This window comes from Carettochelys insculpta, chromosome 12 (genome assembly GCF_033958435.1).
Source record: "Carettochelys insculpta isolate YL-2023 chromosome 12, ASM3395843v1, whole genome shotgun sequence".
Taxonomy (NCBI): domain Eukaryota; kingdom Metazoa; phylum Chordata; order Testudines; family Carettochelyidae; genus Carettochelys; species Carettochelys insculpta.
The window spans coordinates 39,703,475-39,724,565 of NC_134148.1; the positions used below are offsets into that span (position 1 = coordinate 39,703,475).

Consider the following 21,091-nt stretch of genomic DNA (forward strand, 5'->3'; position numbering starts at 1 on the left):
CTCTGCTAGAAACTTCACAGCTCGCTCAAAAAACTCTGGACAACAAAACAGCCTCACTCCAGTGACAAAAGACCTTCTGCTGGCAAAGCCTTTATTCGGGATCAAAGAGTGGCTACAGCCCTGCCACTGTGCTACTCAAGCAAATGCCTTATTTTAGCCTGGAGGGAGTGGAAAGGAAGAAGAATGCTAATAAATCCACTTAATTTTATAGCCCAACTAGAAGATGTACCGGCCTTGTTTGAATCCTTCAAGGCTGGGTATGTGTGGTGGGGAGGTATGGGAGTCAGGGAAGGAGCTGGGGGTTACGTTGGGGGGGGCTCAGGGCAGGGATCTGAGGGAGTCTGAGGTGCAGGAGTCATGGATGGGGGGTGAGAAAGTGCTCAGGGCAGTGGGTGGGCAATGCCAGAGCCAGAGCAGGGGATGATGGGGTTGGGGGGGGTACAGAGCAGTGTGTAGGGCACAGCTGACCCAGGGCGGCAGAGGCACAGTGGCCCAGCTGTTGGCTGCTCCTTGGGGCTGGAGCACTTGCTGCCCGCCCCCCACCCCCAGTCATTCAGGAGTGCAACTGTCCCTCCTATCACACCCCTGCATTTCCATTTGATGAGAAACAAGCAATCGTTTTCCACGCACTACCAGCTGTCCTGGCATATCCAAACCCTGCCCTTGCTTGAAAGCGTCATACCAAATTTAGTGGGCCTCGTTCTTACCATTTAGGATAAATTCTTGAGCAAACAGGCTCCCAAACAGATGCGCAGACAGACAGATTCTCTCTCGAACATGTAGAAGATATTGTGGGCCATTTTGCACAGCATAACCAGTGGTCACAGGGCCCTCCAATAGCACAAAGTCAGTAGGGCGGTCCCCAAACCATCCCCCCAGGCTGCCCTATCATGAGAGCAGGGAGGCGGCTAACGAAAACGGGTCTGTCAGGGATACCGGCACCACTGAACACATCCACAGTCACCAATCCATTCCCCGGAGGCCTCGTTAGCAGCCACCATAAATTACAGCAGCTCTCATCCTGGAACTCACCCTGCAAGCCTTGAAATGAGGCCTTTACAACCACTGAGCAAGCCTCCTCCCTCTCTGCTGAAGTGGTACATGGCTTAGCTGTAGAACAGGACCTGGGCCACATTCTCCTGCACGCACAAGGACCCAGTCCTGCAAAGAGCTAATACCCTTTGCTCTTAGCTCCTGCCCAGCACTACGTGTTGTGGGATAGTAACTCTTTGCTGAATCACACCCTAAACTTTTGCCTTCACGCAAACAACTTGCCTTCCTCCATTTCAAATCTGACTTTCAGGCAACCCAGGAGGGAAGAAAAGCAACTTAACCCCTGCCCTCCAAATCCCTCGCCAAATGAGCAGAGCTGCCACAAAGGACAAGCAAGAGCATTATTTTCCCTCCCCGGCAGCATCAGCAGCTGGACAACAAAACGGAGGGGAGAACAGGTGCAAACGGTCATGGCAGCCATCAGAAGAGAACATGCTCTCTGCGAGCCCCAGGAGCGCCTTTCATTTGAGCGGTTCTGAATTTTCCAATGACTGAATCATGACGACTGGCACAGGGCGATTGGAATCACTATGCAGACAGAACCTACCTTTTTTTATCTCTGGGACACAGAAACTTGCCCTCTCTTGAGTTCCTCTCTGAAATCCAGCCAGAGAGTTTACTGATCATCAGTTATATTCTTGGTTTTATGCCTTGAATCATCCACTCAGATTGCAAATGTTTTGTGGCAAAAATGCCACAAACCTCAGGCCAGCGTATTTTAAATGAGAGGGAAAATTACTGCAAATAGGTGTACCTCCTACAGGACTATTCACAGCAGGCTATGTGGGGAGGGGGCTATTTTAGTGTCTTGAATGCAAATCCCAGGACAATTTTACCTTCTCTCTCAGTTTAATGACTCCTGTTGATCCCTTCCTTCTCTGAAAAGGATAGCTAAAGCAAAGTGGCATTCTCCATCCATGCTCAAATTACTGGAGTAGGATTCTAGGAGCTGGGGCTTTCAGAAAAGCACCAAATATCACAATAGAATCACAAAAGTTGCCCAAACAGAATAAGCTAATCAGCTCCCTTTGATGTAAACAGAGACCAGTTTGTCACATCCCTTGGTTATATCAGAGTAACATGATAAAAACTGGTGTATGTTTTAGCACCCCATCTTTTGTATTTTTTTTATTTAACACCACTTTAAATATAATTGACTCAATGACCTGTCTTTACTCTTGAGGGAACTTGTAGTCTAGGAAGAAGCCCTTTGACCTGAATGGATGACTCTGGAATTGCCATAATTTCTGAAACACGTTAGGGGGATCTACTGCTAAACACTTATGGCATGTTATGACAGCAGCACAACAGAAGTCCCATGCAGGACTCAGAAAAGCTAATAGTATTGGACTTCTTGCACGGTGAAACTCTAGCAAAGCACCTCAAGGAGCAAAGTATCAGAGAGGGAGCCAAGTTAGTCAGTATTTTCAAAAACAACAAGAAGTCCTGTGGCCCCGATAGACTAACAGATATTTTGGAGAACAAGCTTTTGCTGGCAAAGACCCGCTTCACCTTTGCCCATGAAAGCTTATGCTTCAAAATATCTCTTAGTCTATCAGGTGCCCCAGGACTGTTTGCTGTTTTTCAAGGAGCAGAGATTTTCTTGCTAATTAGGGCTTCAGTTTGTGGTGCTTTTTCCCCTCTGTCTGCTCATGATATTTTAATTCTATACAAATTCTCTGCAAAATTATCATTTGGTTAAGAAGCTTATTGAACAGCATCCAAGAGGAACATATGAAATAAAGTCCAACTTGTTGACTGTCACGTTTCTGACAGCATCAGAAGCTTTAGAGGAAGGTACCGGACCACTGCAGTGAGCAACGGAGAGATAGCCTGTCCCCTGAGAAAGTTGCCTCCTGTCCCCCAGTAGTCACCTCTCTGCCTATGAAAGTTTCAGAATGTGTCTAAATTCGAGGTCGCTCCCAATTTTAACATGAGGAAATCCAGAACTGAAATTAAAAAAAAACAACTTAGTGCTTACGTGCCTCATAGAAAGGCAGAATTTCAGCACCTCTGTCCAACTTCAAATCACTGTTTGAATGATTGTCAGTAAAAAAATTCCCAAATAAGGAACTTAGGTTTCATCTCAAATGGCTCCTGCTGAAATAGAAAACTGAACATGGTCCTCTCTCACTTGCCAGGTAGATGTTCTGGTTTGCTCTCCACCCACAGAAAACATACCCAAAGTTTTGTGATTCTAGTCACCGTTCTCCTGTAAGCGAAGAGGGGATCCATGCTTGGGTAAGGACAGCGAATGAAAAACTGCAAGTCATCCAAACTGCCTCACATATTGGAAAGGCTCTTTGGAAGAACAGGTACACTCATTGCTGGGTGAAAGGAGTTAATGAAAGAAAATTTAAGCAGGCTTCTCTGAGGACAAAAGCTATGGATCCATGCTCACAGGACCATGAATCATTGAGGTGCTCCATGCTCATGCTAGCCATATCTTTTAAAACATGAATGGGGCTGTGCATATTCTCTACAGTTGTGACTCAGCCTATTTATAAATGTGCACATGTAGTACAGTAATACCAAGAGGCCCCAAGCAAGACTATGGTGCTTGGAGCTGTACAAACACAGAGAAAGTAGAAGTGCTTGTCCTGCAAAGCTTGCATTCTGACAGACAAGACAAAGGCTGGGAGAGAGTATTGCTATTCTCATTTTATAGCAGGGGCACTGAAACCCCCAGGAGATTAAGCAATTGGCCAAAGATGATACAGGCATGTTGTAGAACAGCCAGGAATTGAACGCTGGTCTCCTGAACACCTAAGGCAAGGGTGGGCAAGATTTAGCCCACAGGCCAGATCTGGCCTCCTGTGCTTTTTAACCCATCCCACCCCTGTGGTATGGAGCAGCTCCACTCAAAGCGGCTGGCTCCCCACATGGCTTCATGCACTGCCCCTGTCCCCAGCAAAATCTCACAGATCCTATTGGGCAGTCTGGGCTTTCTGGAAGGCAGGGAAGCTTCCCTGAGAGAGCTGCTGGCTAGTTGCTGCTGAGGTAAGCACCTCCTGACCAGAACCAACCCCGCACCCCCTCCCAGACCCTGCACACCTTCCACACGCCTCCCCCAGGCCACAATCCTGTTTTGCACTCATACTCCCTCCCAAACCTTGCACCTCAGTCCCCTGCCCAAGGTCACAACCTTGTCCTTCACCCAAACTCCCTCTCAGACCCCACACCCTCTCCTGCACCCCAGTTCCCTGCTCCAGGCTCCCTTCTGCATACGACTTCCATCCCAGGCCCCACACCCACTCCACAGACAAGTGAGGCCCGTAACCACTTATCAAAATCTTGCAGTGGCCCCTCATCAGAAATTATTGTCCACCCTTGGGCGAAGGCCCCAAACAAAAACCCAGCATTTTTAGAGCCGAATCCTTACAGGCAGGTTCCAAAGATATACTTAGGACACTAAGAACACTGATTTTAGCAGGCTTTCCAGCAACCGTAGGTTAGCACAGAGTAGATGATTGTTTCTTCCCCAGAAGATAAGCATGACTACAATCTGACCTTGTTCATGCCTCAGAAAGGCTGTGGTGTGTCACTTGGAGCCAGGATTGGGGGCACAACCTCAGGAGTGCCAGGAATTTCTTTGTTCCGTGTGGTGTCCTATCTTTCTGATTGCACCTCACCACCCCCTCACCTATCTCCACACAGGCAGGTATGAGCTTCTGGGTTTTATTTCTTGAGAGAGTTGCAGCCTCCAACTGATTTTCAGCTTTCAAACATTTTCCCCTTGGCGGATGACAGCCCCGGTCCTGCAAAAAGCTCCCTGCACCTGCCTGGAGTGACCCAGAAGTACAGGCCTTGGCCCACAGGAAGTTCATCGCACCACTGGTGCCTATGATGCACGAAGTCCCTGACTACAACTTTGCTCAGCTCACCACCAGGAAAACATGCAAACACAGGAACCACAAATGGGAAGGGAAAACCAGCTGTAGAAGATTCCCTGGGGAAGTCAAGCATACAGCCAAAGTGGAACTGTACAACACCAGCAACAAGGCTTAAATGCCAGGCAGTGTCAATGGTGAGCCAGGGCATTGCTGTGCTCAGCACCTCCACTGAGCTCTCCCCTTTCTATCGGGACCGGGGCCCAATTCAGCATGGCTTGCACACCCTGACTGCTGCTGCTGTCTTGTTGAACAATCACTCCATTTCCTTGATCATGTGCAACGTCCACACTGGTTTCCACCTTCCCATCTCGGCTCCTTCTCAGCAGCAGGAATTCATGGCAGGAGAAAGGCAGAGAAACAGCCCGTCCTCATTGGACCCTTCCCTCCCAGTATTAACTCTCCCATTCCCTAAACGGGTGCAAGCCTGCATAGCCCAGCAGAAGACATTAAAGAGAGATTCTTCCCAACACTCATTAAGCTTCTCCAACTCTCATTAGCTCCAAACCATGCTCACTTAAAAGAAATTCTTTTTTTTTTTCTTTTTTGCAAAAGACAGATTTGACCCCTCTGGGGCCCTCCCTCTCAGTGCATTAGGGTCGCAAATGAAAGACAATCGGGACTTCCCCTCCCACCCCTTTTATACATTTCCATGGGAAACCATGGTGAGTTGGATGGATTCCGCCGGTCTGGCCAAACAAAACGCCTCAGCAAGCATTCTCGTCTCAGAGGGAACCGCCAAACGGGAGGGAACAAAGGAACGGGACTTTCCTTCATAGCTGAGCACCCTGGGACAGCGACAGTGAGGAGAACTCAAGACCAGAGCAGCTGTAACGATTGACCCTCACTGGGCAAGGGGAAGCTGTGGAAAATGAAATAAATAAGTGAGGCTCAGCGCTAGCATAGCTCCTGAAACCTAAACTTCAGCCAAATGCCAGGCGTTAAACTAAAACCTTTACAGGAACACAAGAGAGGGCAAGCTGGGCGCTCTGACCAGCCTCCCACATAGCTCCTGTGCTTTCCAGCAATTAAAGCAGGAGCTGAATGTAGTCAAAGGTGATCCCTGGTGAGGGGGCCTCTCTCTCTTTGTGTGTGTCTATGCCGAGCCCCCCGGGCATTCTCCTCAGGAATGCTGCGCCCCCAGGACTCCACCTGAAGCTAAGAGGAGCAGTAGGGACTCCATCGCAAGAGGCTGCTGGACAGTGCTGGAGAATCAAGGCCGTCCGAAATCAGAGACCGCTTCTGAAAGTGGCCATTTTGGTTTTGGTGCAGCCCCAGGTGGTGTATCTTACTGGGGCAGCAGTTTTCGGTGGCAGTTCGTGCAGACTGTGGTTGAAGAAAAGTTTCACCCTCACATTCTAGTGTCTCAGTATTGATCAGAATTATTTGTATTCTAGTGGTGCCTAAGGGCACCAACAGAGAACAAGACCCCTCACACTAGAAACTATACAAACAGGGTGAAACAGTCGGGGTCATAAATTGCTGATGCAATCTAAATGGGCAAAACACACAGTGGCTTGCCTAGGGTCACATGGCAGGTTGGAGCCAAAGACAGACACCCAGCCAGTGCCCTCTTGATTCTGCAGTACAGATTTAAAGACTGACTTATAATACAGGGTTCCTAACCTGCAGCAAGGCTCTGGGGATTGAGGCTTCTGCCCTGCAGGGGATGGGGGGCTCAGGGTTCCCCCATGCTAAGAGGCACCTTCCAGGGCTTCTGCAGGAGCAGACCTGGAGCGCCCAAACCCCAGCAGGAACTCCCTGAAGAGCTGACACCCCCATTCCCAACAAGTACTCCAGGCTTGCCAACAGAAGATTGCCACGTGTGGCTCAGCGGGTCAGTAAGTTTGGTTACCATGGCTTACAGCCATGTTACTAGCATGCTGGCCCAGGATTCCAAAGACAGGGGTCTGTGCCCACTATGACACTGGGCTCCTGAGTCACAGGGGGAAAGCCACACTCTTCCTCTGCCTCAGTTTCCCCATCTGTAAAAAGGAGAGAGTGAGACTTACACCTCCTTTGTAGAGCTTACTGACCGATCAAAGCTACGCATTATTATGACCATCAAAGCTTTCTGACGTCTGGAAATAATGCCAGGAACATTCATTCGGGAGCCAAGAGAAGATGGGCAGTGAGGAAGAAAACAGGCCCCCTAAGACAAATCAGTCCTGCAGAGAGCAAGCCGTGCCAAGGAACAGCGTAAAACAGGAGCGGTAGGCCAGGAGGGCAGCATAGCAAAGTAGGCTGCTGCTGCCGCCACCCATGTGGTGAGTGGGGTGTGGGAGGTGACCCCCTGCTTCTGTTATCACCATGGCATGCAACCACCGGCCTCAGGTAATCTCCAGCCCCACAGCTGAAGGAGGAGATAAAGTGGTGGCACAGGGTTGGCACGGGGAGAAACAGAGCCTTGGGGATGTTGCCCCAGGCCGACCCCTGCTTCAGGACAGACCTGAGTGGAGTGAGGTAGTCCTCAAACTAAGGAATAGCTCCCAGACTGTCCTCACAGACCATAGGCAAGTTGGAGCCAGGACTGCGTCCGATTCTGGGTTTGCAAAGCATGAGGTAAGTTTGCCATGCTGCAGAAACGTTTTCACATGAATAACAATCAATGACCACGTGGAGTGTGAGCCATGTGGCTTGAGGAGTTTCATACTAGACAGGATAAAGTATCTCACAACGCTGCACAGACCTGGGAAGGGAGCAGATCTAAAAAGTCTTCTCTCGGCATTAATGCCTGACCTTCCGAGAGACACGAGGTAGGAAAATATTAACAGTAAGCATGAGTGAGGATCAGCCGAGAATGAGACAGAAGTAAAGCCCATGCTCTTGCTCCCATGTCCTCCGGACTGCAAGCACTACCACTCCTTTACATGCCACCTGCCTAAAACCATCTCCTTTGTGCACCAAAATTGACCCTTGCTCTTAATTAGTGCTCTCAGTCATGGCAAAATTTCATTTGTTTCTTCCAACCTCGCCTGAGCCATTGTCCCTCAGCCGTGACCTGTGAAAATTAGTCATTGAGCTCAGTGACAGTGGTAAGTGCAAAACACCGCATCAAAGGGACATAATAGGGGCCTCTTAGGATGGACAAAGAAACGCCATTAATCAAGGAATACTCCAGAGGTGCTGATTTATTCAGGCATGAGAGCCACCGCTGCTCCTCGGGTGGGGAAAGCGGCTCTCTAAGAGGAGGAGGAGGAGGACAGTTTGTAGAAAAGGCTCTCTGTGAACACCGACACCTCTGCACAGACATGTCCTTGTCCTTGTTGTCTAAGAGACGGGGAAGGGAACGATACCCAAATGTCACCTCTTCCTGGAGCCCAGAGTGGCTTATGTGACTGTCCCTTCCAGGCTTTGCTCACACAGGACAGCTTCCTCTAAGCATCTCAAAGCCACTTACAGAAAGGGTTAATATGTCAGTCCCCCACTCCCCCATTTCATGGGGAAACTGAGGCAAGGCATAGTCACATGACTTCCCCAAGCAAGAAACCTGCAGACCTGCAGCTTCAGCAGCCCGTGCAGATTTCGCATCTGTGGCTCTGGTGTAAACGGGCTGGAGGGACATGTGGAGGTGGTAACATCTAAGAGTTCATGGTCAGCAAACTCCTCATTCTCCTGTGTGTCTTTAAATCTACCAATCCCTTCAGCCTTTTGTTACCATGCCCCTCACCACCCCCAGGCATTGCATGACATGCGGGGGGATCCAGACAGACCCAAAAACCATCACAGGAATGGGAACACCTGGACAAAAGAGACCTTCCCATGCATCACCAGAAACCCTTCTGTGCATATGGGAGATAGCCGGGGGAAGGAGCCAGACCTCTGAGCGCTGGGTTCCCGAGAGAACGGGGCTTAACTTCAGTGCAAACCACCGGTTAGATCAGCAGCTTTCTGCACTGAAACACCACACACAGACAAGTGAAGTGGTGGGGAACAACACATGCACCCCACCAGGGTGAGAGAGTCCATTCCCTGTGCCCCCAGAGACAGGGGAGTCTGGGACAGAGTATCTCCCTGACAGGCCATCCATGGGAGTTGAGCTAAAACATTTCCTTCACATGGACTTCAGCCCTGTCCTTACCATCGCAGCTAGGCAATGTGCGGAGGGCTGATGAAATGTACGAGGGCTCCGTTTTCACCTGCAGCTGCTTTGGAGAGAGAACAGCTGCTTTTTTGCTTAGAAAGCAGCTCAAAGTGATGGAGAGCAAGGAGATTTTGAACTCTTTTACAGGCTGAAAGACACAAGGAGGCAGTAAACCCTCTCCTGAGAACCCACATCATGAAACAAAGTCACTCAGGCTCAGCAAATACCAGCCCATTCTCACTCTCAACATCCCACATTCAAAGCCTCACAATAGAGAACAATGAGGGAGAGAAAAGGCTGAGAATCTTTAAGTTGCATTCAGGGGCGCATCTGCTGCAGCCAAGGCTGGGAACTGGGCGGGTCCTGAGTTCAGACTGATTCTGAGCCATTTCTGGAGTGACCTCCAGCAAATCATTTGACCTCCTTTCACCTCAGTCAACCCAACTGTAAAATTGGGTTTAAAGCAGGAACCTCATGGAAAAGCATGTGCCATGTCTGGAGGAAGTGTGAGCATATCCCATGCCCAGACCGAGGACTGACATGGACATGGAGGTACACAATGGAGGATAAGGAAGTGATTATGCAACTTCCCCATCCCTGCGTTGACCTTTAAGTCCATGTCCCTGTTCCAGTGCAGGCTAGTCCCTGTGCTCACAGCACCCTTCACCACTCCGTCACTTAGGAGCTCTTGAAATATTTCGCTTACAACGAAAAAGGGTTTAGAACCGTAACTGTGGGAAGGGAGAGCTGTAACTGCAGCAGGCTGCTTGAAGTGCAGACTCCATACCCCTACACCCTTTTTGTGGTCATTATCTGTAACCCCAGGTCAAGGCCAGGATAATCAAAATACAATGTATCAAGCCAGACACAGGCATTTTTTAAGTTACATAGAATCCCTAGTTACCCATCAGACCAACCATATTGATTTCCTAGGCTGCCCAGCTCCAGAAAGTCAGTTCTTACTCACAGACTTTCCAATAAACAGGTACAGAATAAAACAAGCATCTCTCTCACCCGGCCACTGCAGCCACCTCTCTTATTTGGCTTTGGATACTATTTGCATGCCAGTAGGCTTGCAAGAAAGCAAAGCCTAAGATTTAAAGAATCTCTACATCCAAGCCAAAAGAAATTCCCAGTGAATCATGTTACCTAATTCTCTGCTCTTTTGTAACACCTTTTCAACAGGTTCTTGTCAGAGCAATTTGTAAGCATGAATAAATTAAGCCTCCTGCTGGGCATGGAAACACTATCCCCATTTTACAGAGAGAGAAACTGAGGTATGGATAAGTTAAGTGAATTTCAAGGGTCATGCAATGATCACGGGCACTGCAAGCCATGGCAGGGATCAGAAACCAGGAAATATAAAATCTCTGAGTAGTAACTGAGTTCAGCTACTCTAACTACTAGATACTATCAAGTGAAATTAAACATAATTAGGTAACCAACTGTTCTAGGTGAAAACAGCAAAGAGGGTCCAGGAAATCGAATCCAGTCAAAAGATCTGTAATGCTTATATTCTATTTGATTTGATTTATAACAACAGGGTTAAAAATGAGGAAGTCAGCATGTTTCTGTGATGGTGTGGCTGCAACACATTTGTATTTTTATGTCTGATATTGCCAACAGGTCATTTTTACGTGAGGTGAAACTTGGGGCTTGCAAGACAGATCAGACCCCTGAAAGGGGTACAGTCATCTGGGAAGATTGAGAACCACTGATCCCGAAGATGAAAATCTAATGACACCACACAATAGAATCCTTGCCCTTCTCTGGAGGAACTTAGTACCCCCGCTTGTCAAGTACAACGGCCGCCATCTTGGCAGGCATTCTGGCAAAATAGCGCAGGGGCAGAACAGGGGGTTTTGAAGCACAAGAGAACAAAACCAAAACACCCAAACGTTGCTCCGCTGACTTCACTGGAGACATCAATTCACCGGTCTACACCAGCTGAGGATGTAGACTTTATTTTATTAAAAAAAGCCACCCTCAAATTGCTCTGGTTATATATAAAAATCAGTTATTTAGGTCTCACTGACCTGAGAGATGTCAAAACTTTCTCAGCTTTGCTGCAAAGGTTAAATGAGACAAATAACTCAACAGTGCTACCATTAATGAAACTCCTCTGATATATTTCCCTGGAGCCTTCTGTAAACGACTAAGTGCCATTGCTGCTCCAAGAGCAAGCGCTCCTATATGCAGGAAAACATCATTGTGGCTAAGGCTCGTCTTATCTACATCACAAGCACTCCAAAGAAGAGTGAGGTTACATATAAATGAACAGCACACTGTTACAAAGCAGCACCCTTTAGAAGAAAGATGAAATAAGCACCAGATCTCAAGCTTTTAAGGTGACTCAGGCACGCTCTGAAATTCACTGAGAGGCAGGTGACTAACTCTGTTAAATCTGCATCTCTAAATAAAATCCAAGCCATACACCCCAGTTTTCCATGGACAATTCCATGTCTTCCATGTGGTTTTGCTGGGTCATAAGAACTTTGAAGGACCTCTGAAATGTCCTTGTTTTTTCCCTGAAACCAATCACGCCACTTGGCTGATGTTATAACAAAAATGTTATTGTTTTTCCCCCCTCAAGACATATTGCTACAGCAAGTAGAATCTGCTGAGGGTTTACCAAGAACACTCCAGACCAGCTGAATGAGGGCTCAGTGTGACGAGCAATATTTGGATGGAACAGAACAGTGGGAAGAGCAATGATATTATTCAAAGCAGTTCTTTTGCTCAGAATGACACTATCCACCTGTTCGGGTCAAAGCTCGTTCGGACACCAAGGCCCAGAGCCACAGAGATACAGGCGCCTCACAGCCACTGAAATCAATGACAGCTGGAGGCCTAAATACATTGGAAAAAAGTCTTCCATCAGAACTAATCTGCCGTGTCATTCTTGAGCCAGAAGTTGGCCATATCCCCCCGAATGTGTACTTTTAAGAGCAATTTGTCTCATGCAAATATTTAAAGAGTCACCATAAAAGAACCCTAAGTTTTTAATTTTGGAAATGAGGTGACTTGATCTCAATTTTCCACCCAAATGCAAGCTGCAGTAGGGCTCCTTGGCTTCTCCACCAGAGAAAAACAAACCAGGTCTGTGGGTCTATGATTGGATTATGAAATTCTGGAGAGTGGTTTGCAACCTGCCTCTCAATAGGGGCCCTACCAAGGAAACACCTGGGTGAAAACATTGATGCCTCCTTATTTCAGCCTTAATTGCAAATGTTAACTTCATAAGGAATGGGACAAATATGTATTAAAACATTTCTTGCTATAAGCCTGGGCTGATCTCTCCAATATGACGTTCTTTGGTAATTACAGCCCTTTTGTGATGTCACGCTAATGCCTTGTATTGTGACCAATAAAATAATCAGCCTTCTCTATCTCTGCTTAATCCTTTTAGGCTTACTTCTTGCCTCTTCCCGCCTCTCGAGTCTCCCATTATTTGGGTTCTTCCATCTCTTCCCACCACCCCACAGATCTAAGGGAGCTGCCTTTAAATAGACCTAATACCTCCTGTGCAGGAGAGTTGAAATGAGATGGAAGATCTTCGCTGCTTTTAAAGTAAAAAAAAAAAAAATGATCTGCTTTGCCAACCAAAAAGCCTAGGAGGCAAAAGAGGTTGTAGGCATGTGGGCACAGTAAACTTTTTTGCCAATGGCTTTGAGATCCTCACCCTCTAAGTCATGGAGCCTGGGAGATTAGTGGGGAAGGGGGTCTTGCCCTCAGGATTCCCAAGGGAAGGTGATGATGATGGCTCTAACTGTGTCCCAAGGATCAAGCAGAGGGCAGAAGTCTTATCAGCCTCGCATGCATTACCAGCACCACTGCCCCGCCGTGCCCCCAGCCAGCAAGGGAAGTGCTAAGTACACACAGGCACAGTCAGACAGAAACAAGAAGTTGGGGAGCTGCTGAAATAAGGGACATGAGGGTTTCTAGGACTGAGGACCTTCTGGACAACAGGTGATGGGGGAACTCGTGTGCCAGGTACAACCTTCTGCAGAGCCATGCTGGGGTGCCAAACTAGACCAAAATATCCGGCCAACACATCGCCCCTGGCTTCAGGAAACCCATTTGGCATCAAGCGATGCAACTGTCCTTTTTAACACCACCAGACCAAACCATGTGACGTGTGTAGCATCTGACCCAGCACCCACTACGATGGTGGTTTCCAATTAGCGACAACTGCTCGTGATCAAACAATATAATTCCTGGCTCTTATTCCACAGGCCAGACTGTGATATACAGTGGGGCAGGGCACCTCCATCAAGTCATACAGTGCAGCTGGAAAGGCTACCAATTCTCCAAGACCTCACACTGCTGCAGGATAAGCCCTGGCTAAAGAGTGGAGACAGCAGGGAGAGTGGCACCATCAGCCAACCTCACCTGTTCCTTCACGGGAATGGTCCATTCCACATCTTTCCTGAACTGAGCAGGCAGATGGGAGTAGACCGAGAGTGGGAGGAGCCTCAGCTCCACAATCAGCATGCCTGGATGGCAGTGGAAGAAGCCAGCGGAAAATGTTATTCCGCTGGAAGAAGGAGAAGGAAGCAGGGTTAGATCTGCACCTCAGAAAGGATAGTGTTGATATGCTACAGTTTATGGATTAGCACTTTTTCAGGGCTGTGTCTACAGACACAATCAAGCCCTTTGTGTCAGTTTTAGCCAGTCAAAGGGGAATATCAGACAAAAACCAACCAAAACACAAATAATCATAGTGTTTCATTATTAATATCTACTGACTGGATGCCATTTCCATTCATAGATCTCAAAGCACTTTACCAAGGAGGTCAGCATAATCATTGCCATTTTACAGGTGTGGAAACTGAGGCACTGGGAAGGGAAGTGACTTGCTAACGGTCACTCAGGAGTTCTGCGCCAGAACAAGAAACTGATCCCAAGTCTCCTGATCCCCATTCCAGTGGCCTGACCACTGAATGATGCTACCTTAGTTAAACACCACATCTGAAGGCCTCGAGGGGAAAAACGAGCTGAAAAACCAACAATAAAAGGCCTGATCAAAATGCCTCTAATCAGCTTTTCCAGGGGCAAACTAACAATCTTAAATGCTGTCCTGTTGTTGGTGCAGCTAAACAAGGAACCCTATTTCTTCCCGCAGCTCACGACTCTCTGCAGGCCACAGCCAGATCTACACAGACGCATTCAAACATCCTCAGTGATCCTTCCCTCAGGAGAACTGTAGCTACGTGAAACTGATTTTAATTAAGAAAGCTGAGAGTCACGAGAAGATAAATTATGAAACTGTTCAGTAATCTTCAGAACAAAATTTCTGTATTCAATACCATAATCAGATTATAAAAGAACACATTCTGCACTGCAACCTTTCAAACCTATGCACTGGCTCAGATAAACAAACTAAAAACAATTGGAAAGTTCTGAACAAGGACAGGCAGGTACAAATATCAAATAGCAAAGACCTTTGTTCATGTTAATCACATACACTTGTATTTTTTCATAAACGTGGTACTGTACGAAAACACTATTAGCACTGCAGTGAGCACTTGTTCTGAAAATCCACATAAAAGAACAAACCAGTTTGCCACCACGCAAAACTAATACAAGTTAAATCTCTCTAATCCAAAACTCTGTTGTCTGGCTACACCCAAAATCCAGCATGATTTTAGTTAGCTGGATGACCACTTATCATAGATGTGACCAAGTTTCCAGTGGTCCCAGAAAGTTTGTTTACAGCCACCAGTCCCAGCTATCAGTGTTGTCTGCTGTTATTTACCTCTAATTTACCCCAATATGTCTTCTAAGAGCCCAGTAAGCCATGGAAGAGTTGGTAATGCTGCTAGACAATATTGGCCTCCCGTGGTTCAGCAAATTCTCTCATCTGGCACCAATCAAGTCCCAAGGGTGCCAGATGAGAGAGGTTCAACCTGTATATAGCAACAGAGACACCCTTAGAAAGCCTGAGTTTTATTAATGAGACTATGTAGCAATTATATGGTATTTTTCACTAATTAAATTTGACAATGCAAGAGGGTGAATGTACAGTTTAGTCCCATTTTATGGACAAGGAAACTGAGGCAGAGAAATTACATGACTTGCCCAAGGCTACAGGAAAAGTCTGTGACAGAGCTGGGATTTCGTGGCTGACTCAGCAATGTCTGGCCCCCACTTTTATGCTCAGTTTATGCTTCTCTGTTAAAATCCCCCAAATCATTGCATCACAGAGGTGTCTAAGTATTGCCAAATCCAAGATTTGATTCCAAAGTTCAGGTAATTTACCTTCCACAAGATTTATGGCATAACCTCTCATTTCAATGCCAATAATCTCTTAGGAGTTCAAATCAGAGCATTCACAGCAGGAAGATCCTGCTTTATATGTGCATCCTCTTTGATCAGCCTGTTTTTCCACACACATTTCACTCAGTGCCAATGGGTTGAAGCAAACTTGAAACATTAAAAAAAAAAGCGATTTGCAAGGACACTTCCTGAATGCCAAGGAGATTATCGGCCACGTAACAATACAAAGCCAGAGTCTGTAATAATGATAGGAGACGAACAGCATCCCTTTGAATGGAGTGAAACATATAGCAGAACACTCTGGGGACTCCGCTTTGTCAGATCTTTTTTACTTCTCAGCAGCACAGTCTTGATCAATGTTCCTTTTTTTAATTTCTCCTTCACTTTCCTGCTCGGCTCTCAGAGCAGAGCGAGGGCATATCTGCAGGGGGAGCAGGATTTAGCCCCTGGACTGTGTAAACTCTTACCTAAAGGGTTTCTAAAACACACATTTCCTCCTCTAAAAGGAAAATGCGCCCGTGTTATGCAACGCTCCCGAGACTGTACGCACCCATTACCAAGTCGTGTGTCTGGAATTTCTGTGCTTAGTGCACGAGGCGGGCAACATGCTGAAAGCTGATGCTGTAAGTTCCTCAAAGCAAGGACCATTTTTTGGTATGTGACTGTACCATGCCTAATGCAATGGATCTGATCCACAATTGGGCCCAAAGGTACTACCATGGGACAAATAAAAACCAGTGGCTCCATCAGCGTGGAAATCCAGTCGATAGGCCCAGTCCTAGGGCAAGGCGAGCCAAGTGGTTGCCTGGGGGCTCGCCCCTCCAGGACTCCGTGCACCAACCGGCTGGGCCCCGCTGTCAGCCTGACGCCTTGGGCCCCACTGTCAGCGTCCCACCTTGGGCCCCACCCACTGGCCCAGCTCACTGACAGCGTGCTGCCTGGGGCCCAGCAAACTCTTTGGCCGGACCTGCCAGTAGAACAGACTACAAACCAATTTCTATCTGGTAGGAAAACCACTTCTAAATAAGAGCTGTAAAATTTTTTTCCAAGCTAAACCTTTTTCAGCAAAGAATGCAACGTCAAGAACAGTCAGCCGATTCATGATTCCATGCCAATTTCACCTCCTTCAATTTAAAAAAGCTAATAAAAGTTCTGGAAAAAGAAAACCTGTTCTGATACCCAGTCAACTGAAGTGCCATTCCACACTCTAACAAAGAAGCACGTTGGATGGTGAAGCTTTGTGGACAGGGAGAACTGCCTCCATCTCAATCACCAGAGGGGACTGAACCTGGGACCTAAAGAATAAGCCACCAAGCTAAGCCCCTAGCCAGCACCTGCAGCAGGCTCATATTTGCGATGGATTGTCCAGGATGTGCAACACATACTAAACAGACTTAACTGTCCCATCTGCACATGCTTAGCTCCATCACCCACAATCCCCTGTAGCTGAGTGCAGGATCTCACTGCACAGGGCCGGCAAAGACACTTTTCTGTACAGAGTTAAAGGAGCCTGGGAAGAAATTACAACCACCACAAGCTTGAAAGCGGAATAAGGTCCAGAATATTTTCAGCCTAACCCTCCTCCATTTTGATTTAAATCTAGTTGCCAAAGGGCACAGCACTGAGGGGCTACGTCTACACGTGAAGCCAACATCGAAATAGCTTATTTCGATGTAGCAACATCGAAATAGGCTATTTCGATGAATAACGTCTACACGTCCTCCAGGGCTGGCAACGTCGATGTTCAACTTCGACGTTGCGCGGCACCACATTGAAATAGGCGCAGCGAGGGTACGTCTACACGTCAAAGTAGCACACATCGAAATAAGGGTGCCAGGCACAGCTGCAGACAGGGTCACAGGGCGGACTCAACAGCAAGCCGCTCCCTTAAAGGGCCCCTCCCAGACACAGTTGCACGAAAGAACACAAGATACACAGAGCCGACAACTGGTTGCAGACCTTGTGCCTGCAGCATGGACCCCAGCTGCCGCAGCAGCAGCCAGAAGCCCTGGGCTAAGGGCTGCTGCCCACGGTGACCATAGAGCCCCGCAGGGGCTGGAGAGAGAGCATCTCTCAACCCCCCAGCTGATGGCTGCCATGGAGGACCCGGCAATTTCGACGTTGCAGGACGCGGATCGTCTACACAGTCCCTACTTCGACGTTGAACGTCGAAGTAGGGCGCTATTCCGATCCCCTCATGAGGTTAGCGACTTCGACGTCTCGCCGCCTAACGTCAAAGTTAACTTCGAAATAGCGCCCAACACGTGTAGCCGCGACGGGCGCTATTTCGAAGTTAGTGCCGCTACTTCGAAGTAGCGTGCACGTGTAGACACAGCTAGGGAAACACAGATCTTCACATGCATATGGACACAGTAGCCTAGATAACATTACTTCATGACAATCCACTATGCCAAAGGTAATTTCTCTGGCTCTTACATCTCCCACATACAGGGCCATGAAGTCTGACATTGTACTCACGTGTCAGCCATCTCCCACTCAGAAGCGACAAAATGGGTCACCAAAAGTGCTTGCTCTCAGAGACTGACATGACAAATCAGGCTGCTTACCTGGCCCAGATCCAAAACCTTTGCCTCCTCCACACTGTCATCACGCACACAACTAACCAGCGAGGTCGCCTGGTGGCGTCTAAGGGGGTTCCCTTTAAGGGCAGTCAGTGAACCGAAGCCCTTGGCAGGAAGGGAAGGATTTTAAGTGGTCGATATTTCAATGGCAATAAGTAGAACCAGGGAACCTCCACGCCCCTATGGAGGATACTGGCCAGGCTTTTTTGCCACTGCCATAAGAAGATCTCACAATAAATGACAAAGGCAAGGGAAGTGGGTACATGGGGACCACTCCAAGAGCAAGTAAATGTGTTCTCTTAAAGGGCTCTTTACGTCAAGGTGGCCAAGAATTTTTACAGGAAGACCTCATCCTCGTGGTAGGCCACTTCCCCCGAGCTATAGTCTTGCTCAAGCTATATATCGAGTGCATCCCTGGATACACCCACTAGGCCTGGATGAATGTAAAAAGGACACCCTATTGGACTGGCCGCAAGCCCGTGCAAACAGCTTGCAGGCCAAAGGACAACCCCTCTGTATGAGGCACACAGGCAGAAACTACCACTCCAGGGGTCACTGGTTACTCCTGTTACCTGGACCCACCTCCGACTTATCACCATCCATCCAACAAACAACACCCCAAGCAGGCTGCCCTTACGAAAGCACCAGCAGAGCACATGCCACTCAAGAAAGAATTAACATCTGGAGCAGTACTTCCAAATGCAATGGGATAAATAAGAGAGCAGCAGACTGCAGGCACAGGCAGGCCATGGAATCACAGTCATGTGTCCTACTCAGTAATTTTTTTCCCCTTTCTTCTTTTTAATTTCATTCACTCTGACATTTTCATTTTTTCCCCGACAGGCTCCTACAACAGACAATCTGTCTTGTGTTGTTATCCTTGCCCCCAAAGGCAAGGCAATGCCGGGGAGTAAATAAGAATTCCTTCCTCTATGCTGCCTGCCTTAAATAACAAAGGAACGGGTGACCTTCAAAAGGCCTTTGCCTACTGCTGGAAAAAGTGATGCCTTACGAATGGTACCTAGAGCAGCGAGAGGCAAAGAGGTTTCAGAACACAGAACAGAAGAGACATGAGTGATGGAGAATTCGCTGCCTTGACTGACTGTGACTCACTCCTTTGGGACACGGGATTTACTACCATGAGGTCTCTTTATTCTTCTCCTCCTTAAGCAAGGGCTGATTAGCTCTCCTTTCACAGGAGTACAATTATTCCGAAGATTAGATCACAGCGATAGCCCACATCTGCTCCCCACTCGTCTTTTTCTCTCACTCTTTTAATCCTCTCCTCCACCTCCCATTCAGGTTTCCAGAAAGAAGCCTGCAAAGGGCTGCATTCTTACTGCTGAGCAATCCTGCCCCTCTATGGACTGTTGTCTTTCCAGCCCTGCCTGTCAGATCTGCCCAGGCACTCTCACAGCAGTTCTGAAAGCACATCCCAATCACTTCTCTGCACAGCAGATACAGGGAGGGCAGACAATTTTCCCTCAGGACAGTAAACTGGGCTCCCAAAACCCATTAGCTGTAGGACAGAATGCAGGCATTTGTACCTGTATGTGTGAGATCTACCCGTTTGATATTCATTCTCAGTGTTGGCCTCTTCCCCACTGCTCACATCCCCTGCATCTTTGCAGACTTACTGCTCTATCTCCAGCCAGCCAGGACAAGTGATATGCATCCTTGACCACGCCCAGGGAATGAATATTTCTACTGCAAAAACTAGACCATCCTCTGCCGGATGCCGATAGGGTGAGCGCAGTACTTACTAGCTGCTTGAATCTTCGCCTTGCGGCTCACCACCAGCCCAAAACGGTTTTGAGCCATGCAGTCATATTCGCCTTCATCCGACGAGCCATCTCCCCGGACTTTCTGGAAGCGGGACATATACAGCGATCCATTGGCCAGCACGAAGGTGTTCTTGTTGTCCACGATCAACACCCCATTCTTCCGCCATGTAATGCTGATGGGTGGGATTCCCTCCACCTGGCAGTATAGCACCAGCGGCCGCTCCTGCACGGCTACCTCATCGCTGGGCTCCACAGCAAAGGTCAGCTCAGAGGAACAAGCGAAATCTAGAACGTGGGAGGAAAGAGGAACAAACAAAGTCAACTACTTAGTCTGCAAGAAGTATCCAGAGTTAAGACTTTGGCTAAGACCAGGGAGTCAGGAAAGCAATATGGAAACACCAGGCGGCCCTAGGCTGTTTCCAGACAGTACTATTCCCAGGTAATGGGTGGAAGCACTTCTCATGCCCTGCTTGGTCGCAAAGACTGGAAAGGACCCATTCCAGTTGCTAATGCCCTGAGGAACACCCGGAATGAGCTGGCCATCCTGCATCCAGGAGCATGCCCATTCCACTAAGCAGCCCAGAGTCTGTGTTTCATTTGAATTGATGTGGAGCCAGCTAGGGTAACACAGTAAGGAGCAGCTACAGGCCGTCTTGTTCAAAGATGCCCTCAGGGACTGAAATGAATGGGAACTGGGCATCCAAGTCTCTGAGGTGGCTTGGAAAATCTCAGCCCTATTACACCCACTTCAAGGCTGTCTATTACTTGTCCTGACCAGTGGGGCAATGTCTGTAAAAGGAGGATTCACTCAAACAATGAGCATCTGTTTCTCCACCTCTTCCACACCATGACCCTTAGGCTTGGTCTACACTAGGCAGGTAAGTTGACTGTAGATACGCAATTCTAGCGATGGCAATTGCATAGCTAGAATCGATTTATCTGCAATTGACTTACCTGGCTGTCTTCACAGAGGGAGGTTGACAGGAGCAAATCTCCCCTTGACCTCCCTTACTCCTCACGAGACCGAGGAGTACAGAGGTCAACTGTCAACTCGTAATAGTTTGATTCCGTGCGTCCCCACTAGACACAAGAAATCAAATGCCAGGAGATCGACCCTGGGTGGGTCGATCTTCCAGGTAATGTAGACGTACCCTTAGTTACAACAGAAGTTTCAGCTTCTCCTCTACCCATACAGAGGGATGGTAACCACAGCCCCCTGAGTTATCACATATCCCCTTAAGTATCATGACCGCCCAATTGCAAGTTCCTTGCAACTTACCATTTCTAGAAAAATAGTGGGGCCTTCTGAAGGAAACCTCTTATTGGGCAGAGTTGGGTGGCTGTTTACTTGTACCACATCACACATCAATGTGACATTGATCTAGCTTATGTTGCAGCAGTCCCACAATGCCATTATTC

General features: G+C 47.9%; 1 protein-coding gene across 1 annotated transcript in view; it reads right to left on the reverse strand.

Annotated features, from left to right (window-relative positions):
- IGDCC3 (immunoglobulin superfamily DCC subclass member 3) overlaps nt 1-19,815 on the reverse strand; it is a 184,411-nt gene extending 164,596 nt beyond the window's left edge. Inside the window, exon 1 of the mRNA XM_075007042.1 lies at nt 19,652-19,815. Coding sequence (XP_074863143.1) covers nt 19,652-19,769 — 118 coding nt within the window. The 5' untranslated portion in view covers nt 19,770-19,815. The remainder of the gene's footprint in view (nt 1-19,651) is intronic.
- Between the last annotated feature and the right edge of the window lie 1,276 nt (nt 19,816-21,091).